General features: G+C 41.2%; 1 protein-coding gene across 1 annotated transcript in view; it reads left to right on the top strand.

The window, feature by feature from the left end:
* The window catches only part of LOC149444760 (calcium-binding protein 39-like), a 134,004-nt gene that overhangs the window by 32,357 nt on the left and 76,743 nt on the right, over positions 1-24,904 (top strand). Inside the window, exon 2 of the mRNA XM_089654553.1 lies at positions 24,050-24,188. Within this exon, the coding sequence (XP_089510679.1) occupies positions 24,078-24,188 (111 nt within the window). The 5' untranslated portion in view covers positions 24,050-24,077. The remainder of the gene's footprint in view (positions 1-24,049; positions 24,189-24,904) is intronic.

The raw sequence follows: 24,904 nt of genomic DNA, 5'->3' as shown, positions 1-24,904 counted from the left end.
GTCTTGTTCAGTGGAGGTCGAGTTTCAGCCTTACTTACCTTGGCCATGTCTCTGAGTACTGAACACCTTGTACTTTTGGGCACTCCAGGTAGGTTGCAGTTCTGGAATATGACAACACTGTAGGACAATGGGTTCCTGGTAGCTTCATGTTTGATTCTTCTCAACTCTTTGGCAGTTAATTTGCATCTTTTTTTTATCAACATGTTTTTTGCAACCCTGTTGACTGCAACAAAACGTTTGATGGTTCTGTGATCATTACCCAATATCAATCTTATCTGCATCCCTCTGAAAGACAATTTTTGACTTTTCAGAGTCAGTTAAATCTCTTTTTTGGACCATTTTGCCTGAAGAAAAGAAGCTGCCTAATAATCATTAGCACCTTGATATAGGGTGTTGGTCTCCTTAGGCCACACCCTCCCTCATTACACAAATACACATCACCTGATATGCGTAAATCCAATAAGCACTCAAGTTTATACAGCTTGGAGTTGGATAATATGCATAAAAATTATGATTTGATCAAAATACTTGCCTAATAATTGTTCACACAGTGTATACTTAAATTTTTATTCATTTATTCTTATAATAGTAATGGCGGCGATCAGTGACATCTAGGGGGACTGTGGTAGTACGGCGGGCATTCTGACACTGGGTGGGAACTGACTAAGTGATACTGACATCTCCAGTGACACTATTACAGTGATCAGTGCTAATAAAAAGCATTGTCACTGTACTATTGACTCTCAACAGGAAGGGGTTAACATCTGGGGCGATCAAAGGGTTAACTGTGTGTTAGGGAGATATTTTACAGTTTACTGTGTGGTGTTTTACTAGATGATGTGCTCTGCACATCCTTGGTGACAGGAGAGAGATCTGTGTTGTTTACATTCACAGACCTCTCTCATGTCATTTGCTCTACCGATCGGCATCTACACTGACAACGTGGGTTGGTGGGCGCACGTCCCTTACCCGGAAATGCAGAATAACATGTATATATACTGTACGTGATTCTGCACAGAGCAGAATATATACCTGCTATAGGGTGGTTGGCAAGCAGTTAAAGTGTAACTCCAGGAATTGTCTTTATTGTCAACTTGCATTGGTCCAGCTTGGCTCCATGTAATTATCCATATCTCAGATCTGGAGAGCTGTTTGGGGTGCAGAAAACCACTGTAGCTCATTTTACATATAGCGATGGCCGCAATCTTCCAGGTCCTGTTCAATCACCTTCCCTTCTGCAAACTGAACATTAGATTGCTCACTTGCCACCTCTGCCTTTTAGTGAATACCTTGTATTTTTTTCAGTTAGTATATGGTATTCTTGGATTGGATGAGAGGGAAAGGAGCGGCAGGTGACACCACTCGGAGAACACCTTGTATTCATTGAAAAAAAAAATACAAGGTATTCTCTGAATGACAGCCAAAGGCGCTTAACCTCTGTGCCATTTTGAAAATGACAAAAAGTGACATTCACTAAATTCACTAAAATAACATAGTAACACATTCCTGTATCAAACCATTCCACATACATTTTGTCCCGAGTGCTTTGTCCTGTGCCCTGCCTGCATTTTTACTGTTCTTTTTGCCTGGAAACTGAGAAACGTCGATGGCGTCCAAAAAGCGTCCCTTTAGGTCAAAATCGGTTTTAGACCAGCTAGAGAACAGCGATAGTAAATTAGAACTACTTGCAGAATTGAGTGATAATGATTCGTGAGGAAATTTGTCATCAGACACTGAAAACGATTTTGCGACTTTGCTCAGTGATGTGCGAACTTTGCGCTCTATTTCAAATATCAGTGTTTTTGGTTTGATTATATTATTGAATTAAATTTATTATTATTATATTATTATTTTTTATGATTATTTATTAAATTATAATTTATGATTTTGTGTTTCAAATTTTAACATACCCGGGATGTTTACTAGACTCTTGTTCAGACAGATTTCAGTGAGTTATTCCTAAAAATTACACGCCTACAATAAAAAAAAATACATATTACCATGCAAAAAAATGTACCGCTTTGAGCACAGAAATACTGACATAATCAGACCGCTAGGGAGGTTAAGCAGGACCTGGAAGATTGTGGCTATTGCTATATGTCGTGAGGGATACTACAGTGATTTAGTATGGGATGCTACAGTGTTCCTTCAGATATAAGATATGGCCAATCACATCATGCCAAGCTGGACCAATGTAAAGTTGACCATACACTGATCAAAATTTAGTTGAGTCCCACTGTTAGAATACAGTGTCCAGGCACGGGGGAAAACCTTTAAAGTGGTTGTACACCTTTGACATAAAGAATGAACACCGCATATCCCTCTATAGCAGGAGCATTGCATTACAATTCACGGAGGTAAAATTTTCTTCCAGCAAAGGTTCAAATCACATGTTTGGTTCTTAATGGTATCTCTGCACATTGGCAAACACGGCAAGTTTTCATGAGCACCAAACCACATTATGCTGCAGCGCTATGTGGCTCAGTATGGCACAGGGGCGGACTGACCATTTGGAAACTCGGGCACTGCCCAAGGGCTCGGGGTCAGTAGGGGGCCCCATGAGATGCCCCTGGTACCTTTTTCATAGGCTTTTTTGAGTTTGGGCAAGGACACAGGGGCCCCATGATCCCCTATTGCCCGGGGGCCCCATGAGTTGTCAGTCCGCCCCTGGTATGGCACAATTTAAAATAAGGGTTAGGGACTTCTTTCTCTGTGTTTCTGCATATAAGGCAGCCCACTGAAATAAATGTGCTGCCTAAACACAGAATGCAGGATGCAATAGTGTGAATCTAGCCTCAAATCTTTCACATGACAACTACCCTCCTTTTATATCACAGCCTTTTCACATTAAGATCCCCCCCTTTATATCACAGCCTCCCACTTCACATCAGTCCCCCTTCACAGCAGTGTCCTCAAACCCCCCCCCCCTTCACATCACTTCCCCTTCACATTTCTGTCCTTGGCCCTCCTTCATATCACCCCCTTCACATTCCTGTCCTCTCCCCATTTCTAGCACCCCCTTCACACTGCAGTCTACAGACCTCCTTCATATCACTCCCCCTCAGATTCCTGTCCTTGGCCCCCCTTCATATCACCCTCCTTCACATTGCAGTCCCCAGCCCCCCTTAATATCACGCACATTCTTATTCCTGTCCCCACCCCCTTTATAGTGCTCCCATTCACATTGAAGTCCTCAGCCCCCCTGCATATTCCTGTCCTCGCCCTCCTTTATATCACCCTCCTGCACGTCGCAGTTCATAGTCCCACTTCATATCACCCCCACTTCACATTCCTGAACTTGGGCCCCCCTTCATATCACCCCGCTTCATATTCCTGTCCTTGGGCCCTCTTCATATCACCTCCCTTCACATACCGGCCCTTGGACCCCCTTCATAGCACCCCCCTTCACATTCCTGTCATTGGGCTCCCTTCATATCACCTTCTTCTTTCGCATTCCTGTCCTCACCCCCTTTATAGCACCCCCTGCACATTGCAGTCCACAGCCCCCCTTCATAACACCGCCCCCTCAGATTCCTGTCCTCACCCTCTTTATATCACCCCCCTTCAGATTACAGTCTGCAGCCCCCCTTTATATCGCCCCAATTTATATCACCACCATCACATTCCTGTCCTCGCCCCCTTTATATCATCCCCTTTCACACTGCAGTCCCCAGCCCCCCTTCATATCACCCCCACTTCACATTTCTGTCCTTGGGCCACCCTTCATATCACCCCCACTTCACATTCCTGTCTTCAACCCCCCTTTATGACATCCCCCTTCACATTGCAGTCCCCCCCCCCATCCTTCATATCAAAGACATATCCCTCTCCCCTGTCCTTCCTTACAGGACAGTTCTGGATGGAGGGCTGGAGTTGCACAACTTTTTTTGTTAACTAACTAGCTTGTGATTGGTTGCTGGAATTGTCCTGCATCCTAGCAACCAATCAGTTATCTGGGGCAGCTCCCGCCCTCCGTCCAGCGCTGTGGTGCCTCCCAATATCAGCTCTGCGAAGATGACACTGCTAGCAGCAGCTGAGTGGAAGAACTGGCAACTCCTAAATGGAGTGACCGCAGTAGGTCTGGATAAGACAGTGACTCGGTCCGCCATTTAGTGATGCCTGCTCTATAGTGTTTACTTGCCTCTTTCCAAAGTGTCCACTAAGTGTTATTTCTCTCAGCTGTCTCTTCCCTTTGCTATCTGCATGAGTCACTCCAAAAAGTATACCAAAGGTGATTGACAGCTTCAGCTTAGTATATTTCTCTATGAGTCTGTGTACAGAGGGGTGTGTCCCTTTCCTCCATTTAGCTCTCAGATTACACTGAGCTCTTTTCTCTAGCTGTGCAGTGTGTAATGTCAGAGCCCAACCTCCTGCCTTTTACTGCTGAGAAAAATCCTTTGATCTGTGTTCTTTGAACTGATGTAGAGGAGACCAGCTGCAGATAAACAGGTACAACTTATGTAGAAAGATTTGTGTCGTCTCTGTATAACGTGAGCCTCACTTCACTGGGTGTATGTAAGGGTTTACAACCACTTTAAACTACCACATTTGTGTGGATGGAGGAATTTGTTAATTTTTAGCCCACTGGCTGAGCACGATAAAACTAAAAGTGTGTGACCAGCTAAATTTTCTTACTCTTCTGTGAAACAACAACAACAGTATATGGCTGGATCTAATAGGATTCATTCTGTGGGTTCTTATATAGCCAGCTTATTGTAGTAGAGTGTTGCTCCTCTATGAGTGTATTTAGTATGTGACTATAAGGTGTTGTCTCTTTCTCTCTCTCTCTCTCTCTCTCTCTCTCTCTCTCTCTCTCTTTCTCTCTCTCTCTCTCTCTCTCTCTCTCTCTCGCTCGCTCGCTCGCCTGGGAGAGGTTAACACCAGCAGTAAGGCGGAACACTTCTGGAGTGTGCTCTGCCCTGCTGTGCTAGTGGGGACTTTAACCTCAGAAGATTCTCTTGGCAAATGTTTTATTTTGTCTTTTGTCTTACACACATTCCTGTGATGAGCAGCTAAGTTTCACAGAAAGAGCTGGTTCAACCAGAAAGTGTACTGCCTATGACAGAAGGCACTGCGCGCAGAACTAACCAGAGTGGAAATTTACTGCTGCTTTCCACTGCAAGCTATCGATTATGTGCAAATAGTCCAGGGGATGCCGGCAAGTCAGCAGACAGACCAGGAAGCTGCTTTTGTGTTCTCTTACTGGGCAAACAAGAAATAAACGATAACAGAACACAATCGCACAACTGGGGATATGTAATCTGTCTGCCTTGCCTTTATTTATCTGAATTGTTTCTGGAGCAACATTTGCTGGACGATTTCTAAGTAAGTACTGCTAAATATAGCCTTGTATCATTTAGAGAGGATTGTTTTATATTCTGATTCAGAAGAGAGAAATAAATGTGCAATGAAAATGCATTGATATTAATAAAGGGTCTCCTGTGTGCTTCATAGGTGCAGTGTGAATGACAGTTTTCAGACTGATTTCTGAACTGCCGCTTCTGTAAAGTATGAATTTTGCTGCATACACTGTACAATTGATTGACTGTGCTTATTATAACCCAGTTAGCAGTGGACACCATTTGCCATGGTATTAACAAATGTTTATGGCCTCATTAAACTGAGGCAACAAGTAAATTCATTCAGTTCATACAGTCTAAAAAAACAGTCATTATAATGAGGTTCGGGCGGCATAGTGGCTTAGTGGTTAGCACTTCTGCCTTGCAGTAATTGGGTTATGAGTTCATTTCCCAACCATGGAACCTCCTGCATGGAGTTTGCATGTTCTCCCTTTGTTCGCGTGGGTTTCCTCCGGGTGCTTCGGTTTCCTCCCATACTCCAAAGACATGCTGGTAGGTTAATTGGCTCCTGTCTAAATTGTCCTAATTTCATCCCTGGCCACGCAGGATTTCCTGCATGGTAGGGGATGGGGAAAGACCTGGCAACCTACCCTGTAAAATAATTGCTAAGAGAATTCATGGAAAAAGTCGCTTACGAGTGACGATCCATGCAATCGCCAAGGGTCGGATACGACTGAATGGATAGATAATGAGGTTCATTCTTTCAGTTGACTTTAATTTGAGTTTTTATGAATATCCTAATGCCACCATGAGTAGGGATTTCAATAGCTTTCTGGATTGGAGGGCATTCTGTTCTGTGCAACCCCAATCCCTCCCTACATATAGTATTATTCCATAAATGTTTCTACTTTTGTTGGGAACAAGAACAATCCCTCTGGGTGATAAATATACATTGCAAGGATTTTAACACAACTTTGTTGCAGATTCTTACCTGTTTTTGCGCTGAAGAAAAAGCTGTATGTCTTATTAAACCAATGTGCAAAGTGAATCTGAATAGGAGTTATGTTTTTATTAATCAGCTGATGCACATGCAGTATTATAACGAGGAAAATTACAGTGTTAGCACCCATTTAGAAGTGATCAACACTTTTTGAGCATCTCGCCAAAAATGAAATTTTTGTTGCAGAGTATGTCTAAAATCTGACTTGAATCTTAGTGTGGACTTCTGGGAAATTCAGTGAGCCAATCATACATGCAGGAAATATTATGTTTTCATTATTAATCAGCTGATGCACATGCAGTATTATAACGAGGAAAATTACAGTGTTAGCACCCATTTAGAAGTGATCTACACTTTTTGAGCATCTCGCCAAAAATGAAATTTTTGTTGCAGAGGATGCCTAAAATCTTGACTTGTATCTTAGTGCGGACTTCTGGGAAAATTAGTGAGCCAATCATACAAACAGGAAATGACATTTCTGGGGAAGGTCTATACTTCAACTGTGTACAGAAGGCATCCAGGCTGCCATATTGCATTGACTTTTACAGAAAACTACAGAGCTGCAGATTGAAAAGGAAAGGTAATTTTAATAACATTCAAGTGCAATGTGGATTGTTTAGCAATTATGTATGCTATATTATTTTCCCCATGACAGTGGAGTTACCTTTTAAGCAAGGGCAGCATGGAAGTGCATAATGTATTTCTGAATGATCAAAGGTATGCATAATTACAGAGACTTCATGGGTGAAGAATCTCTGATCTGCATATCTGCAGACTTTCTATGAAGTATACCAAGTACTACACCAGGTTACTTGGTAACTAAAATAATACTCAAAAGAGAATACACCCCTGGGCAGACAAGCTGTGCCCCCTGTGGACTGCTCACTCCATCCTCTCTTTATATAGAATTCTGATTACTTGCAAGGTGTTTGTATAGTTCACTGTTCTTCTTAGCACTGTCCACATCAGTCCTCAAAGGCCCTCCTCCAATCGTATAATTGATCAAAATCATTTTGTTTACCCCAAAATCTTGGTATGTATCTGACCTTCAAGCTTTGGTACTGTGTACTGTCCAGCACCTTGGAAGTGAATAATAGCCATGTTAATGACACATTGGGGTTGATTTACTAAAACCGGAAAGTGCAAAATCTGCAGCTGTGCATGGTAGTCAATCAGCTTCTAACTTCAGTTTGTTCAATTAAGCTTTGTCAGAAATCCTGGAAGCTGATTGGTTTCTACGTAGAGCTGCTCTGAATTTTGCTCTCAGTTTTTGTAAACCAACCTCATTCTTTTATATAGCGGGTGTTCCTGGGAAAATATTGTGGGCAGTTTCTATTTGAGTGAGGTATTGAATGCATAGTAATCTCTACGATTTTGAATTGCATTTTTTTCAACCCTCTTTTATAAATTTAAGAGCATTGAACTGATGGTGGAAGTGATGTGAACTTTGCCTAGGCATTACTGAGTTTCTCTAATAGAGATTGGGCATTGCTTAGACAGGCATCAGTCATGGAAACTGGCCGAGATAGTATATTTCGCTTGTAATAGGGAAAAGGATATGTGAGAACCAGGATTATGTACACTGTTTTTTTGCTTCCCTACATACAAGTAGGGAAAATGTTGTAGTATATAGAAGACAGCAAGGCTGTGATGGGAGAGTGGAGGACACCTGTCATATTGCAGGGGCGTACAATCTGAGCTTCCGCAGGGGTGTATTACTAATTTTCTTTAACCTAATCTCTGGCACGTAGTACTAGACTCACAAGACTGGATATCTGGTGGGCTGGAGAGACATTTTAAAAAGCTCATTGTTTTAAAAAAGATGACTTTATTCCATTGTTGATATTGGAAAGTCATTGATGGTTTTAGCTATAATGGGTAAAGTTTAATTAAAGTATAACTAAAGTCAAAACTTTTTTTCAGATTTGGATAGAGTGGAGATGGATTAGGACACCTATTGGGTTTTTAGTGAAGTCTGTGTCCCCGTTAGGGAGATTCATCCCTCTCTATTCGTCCTGTTTACCATTATCATTGAAAGTAAAAGAAACCCCTGGGCTGTCCCCTGAAATGTTAAAGAGGAAATTTTCCAATGGGGCACTAGATCTGGGGGTCCCCTTGAATTCTCCTAATTTGCAGACATTTCCTCTCACTTCCTGTTTGGTTATAGGACAGTATGTGAAGGTAAATCTCCCCAATGGGACACAGATGGTAAAAAATAAACAACATGGGTTATAACCATCCCTTACTCTATCCAAAATGAAGAAAAATAGTTTTGTATATAGTTCTACTTTAATACATTTCAGGGGTATGTCTGTGTACTTTTTTTTACCTAAGCAGTTAAAGGTGTTTGTTTCCCAGTTCGATGCCATGTTGTGTGGTCTGATATATAAATAAAATGTGATCAGCAAGTACTGCTGTGTTTACTCCTGCTCAGCCTATAGAGATAGAAACATAGAAAAGTGACAGCAGAAAAAAGACAGAGTGGTCCTTTGAGTCTGCCTGTTTTTTTTTTTTTCGTTTTTTTTTTCGTTTTGTTTTTTTGTGGGGTTTTTGTTGTTAACTTTTTTGTCTGAGTATAAATATGTGCTTGTCCCACGCATGTTTAAAGCTATTTACTGTTGACTGGCTTACTTCCTCTGCTGGAAGTTTATTCCCAGTATCAACTACTCTTTCAGTAAAATAGTACTTTCTGAGATTAGTTTTGAACTTTCCTCTAGTTAGTTTAAGGTCATGTCCCCGTGTTCTTGATTTACTGTCTTCTTGAACTTTATTTACCCCCTTGATGTATTTAAAGGTTTCAAACATGTCTCTCCTTTCCCTTCTTTCCTCCAGACTGTACATGTTAAGTTCCTGAAGTTGCTCTTGATATGTTTTATCTCCCAGACCTTTCACCATTTTTGTTACCCGTTTCTGGACAAGTTCTATCATATCAATATCTTTTTTGTAAGTGAGGTCTCTAGACCTCAGACACAGTATTCTAAATGAGGTCTAACTAAAGATCTATGTAGGGGAATTAGGACCTCTTTCCTCCTGCTGGTGACCCCTCTAGTGATGCATCCTAGAATTATTTTCACTTTCCTCACTGCCTGGCCACACTGCTCATATTGCAATCATCTGAAATAAGTACCCCCAAGTCCTTTTCCTCTGAAGTGCTGGCCAAAAATGTACCCCCCAATGTACTCTCTCAAGGGATTCTTTTTCCAAAAGTGCATTATTTTACATTTAGAAACATTTAGAAAGGTGCATTTGCATCCATTAGATTTAGTAGAGATCTGGCAAGGGGCTATTTGGCTATATTGTATAGTAATGGGAATAAGGTGCACCCCTCCCATGTACCTACTGTAAATTGATTGGGGGTTATAGTTTCCCCTCCATGTGGATTAATGTTGTAGTAGAGGAGTTTAAGAACATTGAAAACTGAAATGCACAGCCTTAATCAGTTTACGCTGTCAAAAGCCTTCTCCACATCTAGTACGAACAGCCAAGGACAGTAGAGAGGCCTTGGACAACCTGTGATTATCCAGTACCATTAACTATTTTCTGATGTTTTGTACAGCTGCTCTACCAGCCACAAGATCCATCCTACGCACAGTGTATTTGCACTTATATTTGGCTATTGCAGATTATGATTGTTATCAATACAATTGTAGATGTACATGTATAATTTCATTTGGTTTATATACTTTTTTTATATACATAATTAGTATTTATTAAGTTTGAGAACACTAGGAGCATAGGTCTATACACCTATAGTATCCTACGATCCCCCAACTATTTTGGTAGTGGGCATGCCAACCTTTCTGCTAGTGTTTTAGAAAGAAACATAACATCTAGGTTTATAAGTTAGCTCGGGCAGGAATCCACTGAGGTTAATAGATCTGTGTCCTTTTTTGGAAGGGCATAATATTGGCTTCTTTTTCAGTATTTGGGTAGACTGTACCAAGAAGGTATATAAAGTTGCTAGGAAAGGGCATATATATCATTTGGCCTGCCATGGGGGCCAGGGGTCTTTGCACCAGCAGAGTGTACAAAACGACTTTCTCAGTGATTTCTTTGTTGAGCAGCTGGAAGTCTGTGAGGGGCAGAAAGATTCACCTTTTCAGACAGGTCATTTCCATCCATAGAATTGGTGAAATTTGTCATATATAGATTACAATAGTATTGAGCAAAAAATCTGCTGTTAGAGGGGTTGGTTTAAATGTCACCTTTCCCATCCATAACATCACCAATATGGTATGTTGAATGCTGGCCTCTTGCAAGATTGCTCAGCAGATAGCATGATTTATTTCCATTTGTAAAAGTCTGTCATTTCCAGGAAATTGTAAATGCTAGTCCTGTTTCTCCAGCTACAGATTTCTTACAGCATTTACCCAGGAGCAAGGATTTTGATGAATTGAATATTTTTAAGAGCACCTGCAGAGCCACAAAACCCAAGAGATTTGGTTATTCAAATTATAATTTGAAGAATCCAGCTCTGGCACATCCCTTTTTGCCTCCCTCACCTCTTTATTGGTGGAAATAAAGCCACCTACCACATTGAGAGGCCAGTAGTGATGTGTGGGAGAAGGGAAGGGGATAAGCCAAGGCTGGATTTTCCAAGTTGAAAATGTGAATAATTAAGTGCCTTGAGATTTGGGGCTCCCAGGTTGCTCATAGAAAAGTACATACCGGTATACAGTAGATATACACAGTATATATGCATATGTCTGATCAAGTGGTATGTAATAGAGAGAGGGGAAAGGGGATGTACCAGTACCTGATATTTTTTTCTTCTTTGTTTTTCCTTCTTTCTCTCTCTCTCTTACATCTGAATTAGTAGTGGGACACCATGTTTATTGCTTATTTTTTTAGTTTATATGGTTATTATAAAGACATCTCTCATTGGAATGCCAAAGGTTATTTATTTGTGTGTATAAAGATTATGCAATTTGTTTATTGGCAGAGTCCAAGAAATATAGATTGCCTTAGTTGGATATGCGCCTGTAATTACATTAATTATTGACATTCCAACCATTCGATTTAGAATCAGGGTGAAATGTTTAAAATAACTGCATTAGTGTGCACTATTTCTGAAGCCGTGTGGGAGCTAGATAGGACTTGTAGTTCAACGTCATGCAACGCTTCGCTCAACTGCATTTTGCCATGGACAATGGAAAAGACTATTTAGAAATGGCAAAAGTGTCAGTCTGGATGTAAAACGTACATTCTTCCATTGTTTTGTTGAAATTAGATATCCAATTGTCCAGAGCAAACTAAGGCCACATTCACACCTGAGAATGGGCTTGACAGCATTTACAGGAGAAAACCCAAGATGGGCTCCCGTTGATTAGCTGTGGGAGGCAGGCTCATAGAAAGCAATGGGAGGCTGCTGGTTCCCTCAACTAACCATGGCTGCTCACATATAATCGCTCATGCAGCTAATCATAGCTGCTCGTATGTAATCGCTCATGCAGCTATTTGTGGCTGCTCACATGTCATCGCTCACGCAGTGATTACCTGCAAACCAATTACATGTGAATGGTCACAATTGTCTGCGGCAACTGCCAGTCTCACATTGCTTTCAAAGAGGCTGCCTCCCGCAGCAAATCGCTGGGAATCCCTACTGGGGTTCTCGCATTATGTTATTATTTCCCTCTGAAGATCAGTCCACAATATACTTTTTTGGAGGACATTTGAAAGGCAGCAGGGAGGTGTCGTGAAGCCTCCTCACCATCTATTCTAACCCCCCAAAAGCCCGCACTACCTACCAAACCACAACTTTGTGTATTGCAAGCAGTCGCAGTGTGGCCCCATTCATTTGACAGTTGATTTAATTTTACTGTGTGCAATGCATGCAGTTGTGATGCGGGCTTTTAGGTGTTATGCCCCATACACACGATGATAATATCGGATGAATGGTCATCCTTTTTGTTTGGGGGGGGGGGCGCGGTTGGGGTTTGCATGCAAGTCTCATATCAAAAATTAAGAGGTTACTAAAGTTATGAATAGTCTCTTATGACAGAATACAACTTTAGAATTGATGTAATATATTGTATTGTATTGTAATGCATTCTTGCATTTCTGAGCATGCATGGTCTTGGTCTCTTGAAAATCGTTCGCTCTGTTATTGTATGAGAAAGATTTTTGTGCTTGTCCCTTCGGCTATTGTCACATAAATTGTTGTGATCAGCTGTCAAAAGCTGTGTACTAACAATCAGATTATTGTCGATCTCTCAGAAAGCAATTTTTGTTATCCAAATTTCTGATCATGTATACTAGGCATTAAAGTAGGTAGGGAGGAGGCACCAAATGTTTCTCTGCCACATTTCAAATGTGCTCCAAAAAGCTATATTGCGAATTGTTCTTCAAAGGACAATGCTAATGTAAACGAGTCCTTAGTGTGTTTTCCAAAAGAAACTAAATTCCCTGTTTGTGTGATTTGCTCAGTGCTTTCCCCTATAGTTGGAGAATTTCTGTTGAGACACTTTCTAAGACAATGCATGTGTAGGGCCCCTTTCACACGGGCGTTCCGTTTTTTTCATCAGTTCAGTCACGTTTTTTCCAAGAAAAAGTAGATCAGTTCACATCAATTTACATCAATTTTTTTATCAGTTTGCATCAGTTCATATCAGTTTTGAATCAGTTTACGCCAGTTTTACATCAGTTTTCATCCATTTTTCATCTGTTTGTTTACATCCACTTATCATCCATTTACATCCGCTTTCATCTGTTTTTTTGTCCGTTTACATTTGTTTTCATCCGTACATCCATTTACATCCGTATTTTGTCTGTTTACATCCGTTTTTGTCCATTTACATCCATTTTTCGTCTGTTCCAGGGGTTTTTTAACAGAAGAAAAATATGGTTTTCTTCCATTCAAAAAAAAAAAGGAAGTTAACAGATGTGGACATTAATGGATGTAAACAGATGATCCGTTTACATCCGCTAGTCCATAGAAATACATGGGTGTCTGGTTTTCATCCGTAAATGGACAGATGAAAAACGGGCATACGGAAAGCCTGTGTGAAAGGGTCCTAAGGAGATTTTAATGGTGTTCTCTTTCTTTCTACAATAATAGGATTGCTCAGTTGGTGATAATTAAGACAAACCCTACTGCTTCCCAGTCCATTTAAAAAGTTTGTACATTATAAAGAAAATATAATTTCTTCAGACAAGGGAAAGGTACTAATCTGCTATAAAATTTATTACAGCCATTCATTGCTATACTCTATACTCTATGTGGCATCTGTGGATCCCAGATGCAGAAATATGTCCACAATTTAAATTGTATGCCATAAAGCCCCTATGTACATTAGCTCTTAGATTAGACTGATTGACCCCTGGATAGAAACCCACCAGCAAGAAAATGTCACTGTTGCCCATATCAAAATGGGACTAACTAGATGATCTACCCATGTGTGGGAAATAAAAGCTGTGATTCTGGAGAGTACATATGACTCTATTATCCTGAGCTATTGTACACTGCTTTGGAGCAGGATGAGAGCCTAAAGCACGGGTGTCAAACTTGCAGCCCTCCAGCTGTTGCCAAACTACAAGTCCCATGAGGCATTGCAAGATTGACAGTTACAAGCATGACTCCAAAGGGCAGAGGCATGATGGGACTTGCAGTTTTGCAACAGCTGGAGGGCTGCCAGTTTGACACACCTGGCCTAAAGAATTCCAAAATGCAAGAACAAGTCCTTTATGGTTAAGAACATTTTTAGTAAGAACAAAAATTGTGTCAGTTTTACCAGAAATACAGAGAACTTGTCACTTCCTGTGATCTGCAGTAAAAGCAAAAACAATCTTATCGTTTTATCTGTAAACTAGTAATTGCCTCACCAGCTGTGAAATGGAGATGAATAAAGGCAGAATTTTTTGTAGTCCAGCCTAAGGTGACACCCATGGCTTATCCATGGATACAGTGAGGGAATGAACGTTCCACGCAGAGACAGGAATTGTGTTATTTGCAGTATTACCAGGTGAAAACAAAGAAAAAAAACTAGCAAATGCCTCCACCTAACCCCCTTTAGGCTAGCTGGTAGCATTAGTTTTGTTTTTTGCTTTGTTTTTTTAAGTAAGCTGCATTATAATACATTTTTAGTTTTGGGTTTTTAAAGTGTTACTTCTGTTTTGTTGAGAAAAACACAATCTCCTCTAGATGATCTATATCCATTGCAAGGGTTTTAGCATTTTAGATTCAGATCCATACATTTTCCTTTGTGAATATTTAGCTGTTCCTTTTCAGATTTATACTAACATTTCCCTAACTTCCTAAGAGCAAGGGATGACACCACCATCCAGTGCTAAAAATCACTTAGAATTTTAGCAACACAGATCTTTCATTGATTAAATTAATTTTTGTTCTAGAAACAAAAAAACACTAAGGAAAGTGATTCTGTAACTGCTACAAAATTGTTTATAAGACATCAGCATAAGGGGAGTATATTACCAACATTTTACTCCAGTTGCAGGGGATGTGTTTAATTTGACTTGTGTCTCAATTCAGACTCCTGATAAAACCAATGAACCAGTCACACAAGCAGAACATTTTCATTTCTGGGGGTACATTTCATGATTTTTAAAATTCCAGCGGTTGCAGGTTAAAATGGAAAGGTCATTTTTAATTACATTAAACTACAAAATGGCATATGTAACAATGATATATATATATTTATATATATATATATATATATATAATTTTTTTAAACTGGAGTCTTCCTTTCAAAAATATTTATGCATTCTAAATCTTCTTGGTGTTAGTACATTTTCCAGTGTTCTAGGGCCAGGAGGGTATCTTGAGAGAGGTTTGGGAGCATCTCAGACTGTTGCTTTTCAAAGAGAGCCACTGAATGCCAAAGCCACTGTATTAAAATAGCTGCATTAAAGTGGACCTTGCATAAAAGTGGTCCACTTATCTGGGTGCACCCCCAACATAAATATAAAATAGCTTAATTAAAGGCAAAAAAATAAGCAAGTCAAAAAGTGACGATGTACCCCAGCTTCTGGACATTTTTGGAGGTGCTGCCACTGTGTCTACCACCTGCCTCCTGGGATAGATTACCCAAAATCTTGTGATATTCATTCCTTCACTTTTCATGGAAGGTCTTCTTTAAAAACAGGCCATCTCCAGTTTTACTTTATACCCCGGTGTCCCTTTACCTTTTTTTGGATCCTGGGCCCAGACTGTACACAGGGCCTCGTGTTTCTTTCTAAGGTGGAATAAAGCCCAAAACCAAAACTCAACCTCTGGCAATTCAGCTGTCAGATGCCAAAGCTTGTTCTGTTTACAATCCCTCTAGCATCTGACATGGGATGGGACTTGATGTCAAAGACACTAGTGAGCTTAATCTTGAAGTTGAGACCCTTAGTGCAACTTAGCCTTGGAACCCAGGGGTCTCCACAGGGAATCGGTGATCAAGTTGAAGGCTAAGACATATTCTTGAAAACATTATGGGGTGCTCAATTTTTAACACTGTTGTAAGTATTTTAGGCAAGTTAAAGTGTTACTAAACCCAGGATCCTGCATTCAATATATCTAGTCTCCCAAAGTGCACAGAACATAGAAATCAAATTATTTTAGTAAATATAAACTCCTAAATACCTTTTCTCATTAGCAGTATATAGCAGCCTTCTGACTTCTATCAGTGTTCAGCTGAGTACTGGTTAAAGCTTGTAGGAGGAGTTTTCATTCTCCCCATTTGATTGACAGCAGCAAGAGCCAGTGGCTCTTGCTGTTGTTCGAGTCTCTGTGTGAAGAGGAAGAGAGGGGAGAAGAGATGCATCCATACACAGTGCTGATCTCTTCTCTTCTCCCCTCTCTTTCCTTTGACACAGGGAAGGGGGGGCACAGGGAAACTGAAAATGTAAAACGTCTTTTACCTTAATGCAAGCAATGTATACTGCATGGGGTAAATGCTCGTTTTTGTCTAGGGCTCAGAGAGCAAAGATATACTTACCAAATCAACTGATCCTCCGAGCACAAGATTGGTCAACTACCCCCCCGCTTGTGAATGGATTGTTCCTGACGTCATGACACTCACAGACCGGCTGCGAACATGAGGACGGGGCAGGAACAATCCACCTCTGTATGTGGCGGAGTGCTGTTTTACCCCAGAGGATGGGGTAAGTACAGCTTCCCTAAACCCCTGGACAAAATGAGCACTTACCCCATGCAGTGTGGGCACAGCCCAACTCCAGGGGAAAATATAGGTTTTGACCGAAGTTATGGTTTAAAGTAAAAAACATTTTAGGTTTAGTATCACTTTAACTTTAGTAAGTCTCCATGGACAGTTTGCATGTGAACAGTGATACCATTTGTGAAAATTAAACAGAACTCAATGTTGAGGTATAATTTGCTAGCAATGTTGTATTTTTTGTTCATAGAACATATAATTAGTTTGATATACCTTGTCTCTGATTTCAGTAGCACTGCTGTTAGCTAATTGTGTTTTGTTATCCACAGTAAAGCAACACAGTATAAATCTAAGGTTACTACTGCTCTGTAATTAGGAGGGAGGAATCAGACACCAGTAAACTGACAGAGCTGTTCGCATTGAGATTGACAGTGTGAAAAGTATCACACTATTGACTTCAGCTTCCCCATCAGAAATTAGGCTTTTAAAGAAGAATTGAGCTGTGGAAGCTGTGATGGGAAAAAAAAGATTAAGCTGGGTACACACTGACAGTTTCTTTTTTCTTTCAACCAGAGGGTTGAGCGAAAAAAACTGACAGATCGTTATACCAACACAAGTGATGTTGGTACTGCGATCCCTCCTGCTCAGTGCTTGCAGCCATTGACTGTAAGTGCTGATCAGATGCTGGTTTTCCAGCATGTCCCATCAACAAAAGCCTGGTGCTAGACCAGCTTCTGTCGGACAGACAGCTGTACACGCTGACTGAACATCAATCGGTTCCTGCTGAACTGTCCCGATTTTCAGCCAGTGTGCACCTAGCTTAAGTCACCAGTATTACCTGTGGTCTGCCTGCAACTGGTTGTTACCCATTACTGATTTACCATGCCTTGTTCTGAAACCTGTTTGAGAAGAGGTAATTTGTAAAAGGTTTGGATAGGCTCCATGCTTGCTGGCTTTGGCCTGGCTCCGGCTTCTGGAACCTAAAGGAACCCTCAACTCCATCTTCAGGCAGCTTCACAAACCCTGTCTCTGGCATCAGAGCTTCTTCAAGACTCCATTTTCAGCTGCTCCAGAAACTACTGCTTCAGCTCAACAATGGTTTGAAACCGCTCTACTTAGCTGATTTATGTGTGAGACAAATAATTTTCTTGGTAAGGCCCATTGTACTATCATAAAAGAGAACCTTTGCTGATGGAAGCATGGCATGTGTATACAAGAGGCTTTCCAGTCGTTGTTGACAAACAATTAATGGTAAAAGAGGAAATATTACTGGTCATCTTGGAGAAGAGTTGCGTTATGGCAAGGGGCGAGGATTACTGATCTTTAACTTTATGGCTTGGTTTATTGGTGGATTTTACCTTGCCATCTGTTTTATGCTCTCTGGGGCCTTTTGTTATTTAGATATCTGCTCTGAACTTACAGCTGGGATGACATTTGGGCACAGTTCAGTGCTCATACTTTATCTGTAACTGGCAAAGGTTTTTGCTCAAAATGTGATCACATTGTTTGCTGTTATGATGGAATAAGTATGTTGTTTATTAACCCAATAGAGTAGTGACCTTACTTATTCTAACATCAGTTTCAGAGTCTTTATGGGGTGAGATCCTCTGTGTGAATAGTTTTGTATGTTATTATATATGCCAATGCTTATCAGAAGTCAGAAAGCGATCTGGCCCAGAAAAGGTAGCAGGTACCAGTCAAAACCAAGTATCCACTCCCCCCTCCTCCTAAAAAAAGTGCCAAATGTGGAAGAGGGGGAGAGGCAGACAAGTGGAACTTCCCCTTTTTGGATGGAGTTCCGCTTTAAAATATGTTGGCAGCAAGCTGGCAGTTATTACAATCATGACAATAACTGGAGTCAAGTTTGCATTTTTCTCCTGCTCTTGCTCCAGGCCTGTGGTCAGATAGCAGGTTGTAGTATCCATCACCCTCTGGGCACACACATCCTCAACTGTAGAGGAAGATGAGGGTACAGTCAATACTTCCTCCCATCTTTCCTTCACTAGCTAACTGCTCTAGTTGCTGTATGACTGAAGTAACACTGATGTCAGCTATTCGGTACCAGAGGGAACTCATGGCAGCTCCGGAAAACAATTAACTTTATTAGTTGGATCAGGGGCGGACTGACAACTCATGGGGCCCCTGGGCAATAGGGGATCATGGGGCCCCTGTGTCTTTTCCCACACTCAAAGCACACCCAAAAAAGCCTATAAAAGGTACCAGGGGCATTTCATGGGGCCCCCTACTGACCCCGGGCCCTCGGGCAGTGCCCGAGTGTTCGAATGGTCAGTCCGCCCCTGAGTTGGATCTCCCATTAAAATCCGGAGAGATCCCACCTATGGAGTGGTTGTCACTGGGACAGTAAGATATGGCTAGTGTTGGAGTTTAGTATTTTATTTCATGAGAAATCCAGTTCCTAGAAGGTATTCTCCGCATGAAAGGAAATCTCTCTAAGTCTAGGTTCACACCTATGCATTTTCCAATGTGTTTTGCAGAAACACACAGCAGTCCATTTAACATGATTTTCTATGTGACACGTTCACATCTCCACGTTTTCACCCGGTGCGTTTTTTGGAAAGGGTCAGGGACTTTTTTAAACGTAAAACATTGCGTTTTTAGTTCAATAGACTTCAGTGGAGACACTGCAGAAATGTATGTAGTGCATTTTGATGCATTTTGTGTTTTAATATGCCCAGCAACAAGTTGGGAACAAAACAAATTACATACTGACCGATTGTTCTTTTAAAGAGTACGTTCAGAATGTCAGCTCCAAGTTCCAGAGCATACTGTATCTGTATTCAAATTTCAGCTCCAATTACTCAGCAACAGTACTGGACCTTATCTAAAACATGTCAGCAGTGCCGGCAGCACCAGTAATTCAGTACCAGTTCCAGACCCTCTCTGAAAAATATGATTGGTGCCCTTCTAGCTCCATTGACTCAGCACTAGTTTGAAGTGTATCTGCAAAATTGTGATCCAGCTCTAATATGCCAGCACCAGTTGTAGACTTTTTTTTTTTTTTTTTTAAATGTGATGCGTTCAGTTCCAACTCCAAGCAATAGAATCACCTCCAAGCTCCAGAGCGTTATTTTGCCTGACCTAGTTTGTATTTATCTCTTTGAAATGCATAGCTATGCATATCATTTCTAATTGCTTTGCCATTTCCAGTCTAGACCAGGAGCCTTCAAACTTTTCAGTATGAGGACCACATAATATATTTTACAAATATTTGTGGGCCAAAAAATGTCAGTTTTAGATTATAAACAATCCACCCCTTACAGAGTGCCTGTCAGAATCCTCCCTTACATCCAGGAGTAACCATCAAAGTCCTCCCTTACATCCATGTGTGGCCAACAGCATTCCCTCCTTACATCCATGTGTGCCCAGCCAAGTCTCCCCTTATACCCATGTATGCCCAGCCGAGTCTCCCCTTACATCCATGTGTGCCCAGCCGAGTCACCCCTTACACCCATGTGTGCCCAGCCGAGTCTCCCCTTACATCCATGTGTACCCAGTCAAGTGCCCCTTACATTCATGTGTGCCCAGCCGAGTTTCCCCTTGTACCCAGTCAAGTCCCCCTTACATTCATGTGTACCCAGTCAAGTCCCCCCTTACATTCATTTGTGCCCAGCAGCCTCTCTCCCCTTTACATCAATGTGTCCCCAGGAGCGTTCCCCCTTACATTCCTGTGTGTCCTGCAGAGTCCCCCTTACATCCATGTGTGCCCAGCAGAGTGCCCTCCTTACATGCGTTCACTGCCTAGTTTGTTACTAAACATTTTTAGGGTTTGTTAGGAGTATGACACAGCTAGAGTACATGTGACACTTGATGTGTATATAGTGGGAAAGCCCATGTATTAAGTTAAACACTCATAAAAACGCAGCTATAAAGTAGGCTAGAGCACCATTATTTATCTAAAGACCAGAATCTTTTATAGTGAAATTAGTGTGCTTAATAATAAAGATCTAAGTGGTTCATGATCAACAAAGAAATATATATAACTTGAAATATGCAGACCTATCCTGTGAAAATCACAATCTTAGTTGGCTTAGTCACTACTGCAATGGTTGTACAATACATATATAATAAACACTTTGTTATCAGAGACTAAAGGATAAGTTCACCTTTGGGAACATGTTACATTTCACTCATTTTTAGGGTGGAGCATGTAACATGTTCCCACTCCTGCAGCTGCTGCCTGCTTCGCTGCCTCTAGTGACAGCAAGCAGGGGATCCTCTCCATCCGCTCACTGTCACTATTTTAAAAAAAAAAAAAGAACGGGCTCCACCTGCCTGGCCGCGTCATTCATTTACACTGTTCTGTGAATGGAAAACTACAAGTACCAACCGTCTATGTGGCTGTCAGCCTGTAGTTCTCCATGAACTACTATGGTGCTGTTGAGTCCTCTGGTAGTTCCTTGTCTTTTCCTGACATTGTGTATCTGCCTGTCTATACAAGGTACGAGCAGACAGATACACTGATAAGTCTGCAGGAGTCCTACATGGCACCCGCCATCTGCTTATCACAGATGCAATGCTTTACAGGCTCCAAGTAGAAAACAAATAATAGATGCACATTTTTTTACCTGCAAAAAGATGTGCATTTTATTATTGTTTTGAAAAAGGTGAACTTCTATTTTAAATGTACTCCTCAAAATCAAGACACACGCTGAAAGACCATGTATATAGGGGTAGCTCAAGGGGTGACTTTTCACCTGTCCAACGTGTAAAAAGGAGACGATTCTCTCTGTTGGCATCTTGAAGTAATTATTGGTTTTAGCTGTGTGTACCCCAGAGGCTGCCAGGGATTGTATTCAGGCATCGCCATCATAAATTCAGTGAATAAGTTTAGGCGAAATTGAGAATATTAATGGCAAGGAAGCAGTCAGCGGAGAGGATAAGACATAGGGGTTCTGTAGTCCTGACAGACTCTTTGTCCTAGTGTGACACTGCTACTATTCCATAGGTACAGTATAGTGAGAGAGTGCTGTCACCAGAGGATACGAAGTGTGTTACTAGCTGAATCACAAGGGAAAAGTAAAGGGGAAAAATGCCTTAATAAAAAAATCTAATACAGTCACCACATCTACGAAATGGTAAGCAGCAATATATTATATCTTTGATTCTTGGGTTTAAAATGGACCTTAACCCATGGAATACTGTCAAAATGTGTATCAGACAACTTGTCATCCAAAAAGCAAATAATTTGATAATGCAGGTGGAATACAGATATACAGAGGCTTACGCATTTCAGCTACAAAGCTTTAGTCGCTGTTGCTGGCTTTACATTTTGACTCTACAATGCCTATTGGGATGTCCATGTCACACATGGCACACCAGGAGGCAGTGGGATAAAGAATTGTGAGATTTCAATGCCCCACATGTGCACATATGCTGCAGGTGTGGGACCTTGCAGAGACCTGCAGCCAGTTTGTGCATGTTCAGGATTCCCAATACATGCAAACATGCCACAGGTCTCTGATAGGTCTTTGGGACCTGTCAAAATGTATGGTGTGTCTGCGCATTTGTGGGGAAATTAAAAGACCTGGCAGAGACCTGTGGTGTGTCTGTGCATGTGCGGGATGAAACCAGGAAAAGGACTTTAAAGATGGCGATGAGAAGCAGACCAATGCCAGGAGAACTACAATTTCGATTAAGAAATTACTGGATTCTATGGGCTTGTAAGTTTGTTTGTTATTATACAGGAATATGTATTCTCTATATGAAATCTAATTTTGCGTAGGGTGAAGTCCCTCTTTAATGTTCAGTTTTCCTGGAATTCTAGTTTACAGGTACACGACAGTCAAACACAAAAACATTACATTTAAGAGAGATCTCAAGCTCAACATGATAAAGCAAAAAAATCTGATAAAAAGTATTCTGCTAAATCAGAATTCCATAGATCCCCTTTTCTTTGACTCTTATGATCCTTGCAACCACAGCGTTATTGAAAAAAAAAAATGCAGACATGCCATAGCCCACATCCGTGTTAAAAATAAAAAGAGGAAAATATTCCCACTCTGCATTGCAGCTACCACATAGAAAACAATAGTAACCAGTAAAGCTGTCCATATACCTCCAGGTTAGTCCAACTCCTTCTTGAGTCTTTGTCTTCAGTAGATTTGGCCGTCTATGATGATGATCCAGACTAGCAGGTATGTGTGGTCCATGCAAGGAATGTCATTAGAGGGCTATGGGGAATTGATGGAGAGCTGTACTCCTTTACTGCTTTCAGATGATCACATCTTCTGAAACAGCTGAATATTGGCTGAACAGATGGATATCAGATATTTATTGGAAGAGAAAGTCTTAAACAAGCCCTCTTAGCTGATGTGGAGCCACCTTAAAGCGATACTAAAGGTTAATTTTTTTTTTGTAATATAACAAACTATACTTACCTGCTGTGTGCAGTGGTTTTGCAAAGACACAGAGCAGCCTGGATCCTCCTCTTCTCAGGTCCTCCGCAGGCTTTCCTAACCCGTACCTCCTGTCGGGTACCCCCAGAGCAAGCAGCTTGCTATGGGGGCACTCGCTGCTCCGTGTGTCCATTCACACAGGGAGCCGTGGCTTGGCTCCACCCCCTCTCTCCGCTTGCTGTCCCAGCCAATAGGAGGCAGAGACCCGGGACAGCCAGCTGTTGTGCACATCGCTGGATCGCGATGGGACTCAGGTCAGTATTGAGGGGGCTGGGGGCACTGCTGCACACAGAAGGTTTTTTACCCTCATGCATAGCATACATGAAGGTAAAAAACCTTGAACCTTTACAACCGCTTTAAAGACTATATTAACATATGCTATAGCTAAGGACTAGCTAGACTGGCTAGAATTTCTGCCAGACATCTACTTATTCAATTTCAGGCTTAGTACAGTTTGAAGTCAGCTATGTGATGTACAAAACACCGCCAATTGTTTTGTCTGATCCGTTTCTGCCATACCATGCAATTTCTTACATTCTAGTAAGTGGATCCTGTGGTTATAGTTTGTTTTGTTGTATTTATTGGCAACAATGGAACCAAAATCTCTACGTGGGTCAGATATAAATATTTACTAGGGTTGCTAGCCTTACTAAAAGACAAATAGGGAAGGTCAGCTTTAATGAAGCAATGGAACAGATTGTGGTGTTTCCTCTTGAGATGTAATTTAAGTGCATCCATGCAGCAAAAATGTTGGCATTCTTTGGTCTTTTTTTTTGGCTGCTGTTACTTATTTTAATTTCAAAATTAAGGCAGTTCCCCAATAATCCTGGATGACAGGTTAGGTTGGTACTAGTGTTTGGTTAGAATTGTTGAGATTGACACCTAAGTTGTTCATGGATTGGTAGATCTTGCACTCAGAATTACAGACAAAGAGATATCTGTCCTTCCTCAAGTTGCTAGGACCTGCTGCAGTGTATCTTTACTATGACCAGCAAAACTGAGGCAGGCAGGTGCTAAGAAGTTGTTTCACTTCTTGTCTGGAAAGGCAAAGATTGGCTCCTTTTTTCATTCTGTTTGCAATAGTGATATCTTCCAACAACTCCAATCTATAGCCTGATTCAGTCTATACTTTGCGACATCAAATTGACAAAATTGGAATGTGTTTGGCCACCCTTAGCCTTGTGTAGCATTATGTTTATGTTTTGCTTTGCTTTTTAGGGTATCGATACATTAACATTCCAGCAAGATGAAAAAAATGCCATTGTTCAGTAAATCACACAAGAATCCTGCAGAAATTGTGAAAACGTTGAAGGATAACATGGTTTTATTAGAAAAGCAGGACAAGAAGACAGAAAAGGTAAAGCATATGTATTTTCTTTTTGTAATCATGTGACAAATTCCTTTGTTTAAACAACAGGGAGCAATTAAATGTTTCACACAATATAGGTTTCCTCTGCCCTATTATTGAGATGTGGCATCATGGCTGTAGCAACCAATGAAATTTAATTCCTTTAAATATCTATAACCATGTTCTTTATCTGTAGCCAAATGTATTTTTTTTGTATTTGATCAAGTAGGGAACAATTGCAACTCCTATCAAGTTGTTCTTTCTATCTGTTTTTCTGTTTGTCCTGATGACAATTGGACAGAAAGTGATCACCTGAATATGACACAAGGGGAAATTTCCCAGAGGGCACACCTGTTCTAGTGACAACTGGGATTAAAAGTACTCATTACCTGGCTGTCGTATGTATTTAAAAGCTTCAGTACTACCTGTGTCCCTGGCCTCTGTACAATGTACAATGGACCATGTACCCCATACTCATTCACATGGGGGGGGGCCGGGATTTGGGGGCCTCCTTGTTAAAGGGGGCTTCCAGATTCTGATAGGCCCCCTGCCAGCAGACCCCAACAACCACCGGCCAGGGTTGTGGGGAAGAGACCCTTGTGGACCCCCACACCATTTTTTTTTTTAAATTGTGGCATGGGAATTCCCCTCAAAATCCATACCAGACCCAAAGGGCTTGGTATGGATGGGAGGGGGACCCCACTCCATTTGTTTATTATGGTCCT

This window comes from Staurois parvus, unplaced genomic scaffold, assembly GCF_062004578.1.
Source record: "Staurois parvus isolate SC_StPar_1 unplaced genomic scaffold, SC_StPar_1.0 ptg000778l, whole genome shotgun sequence".
NCBI classification, from domain to species: Eukaryota; Metazoa; Chordata; class Amphibia; order Anura; family Ranidae; genus Staurois; species Staurois parvus.
Note: the sequence above shows the minus strand (reverse complement) of the source record. Positions and strands in the feature narration are given on the sequence as shown.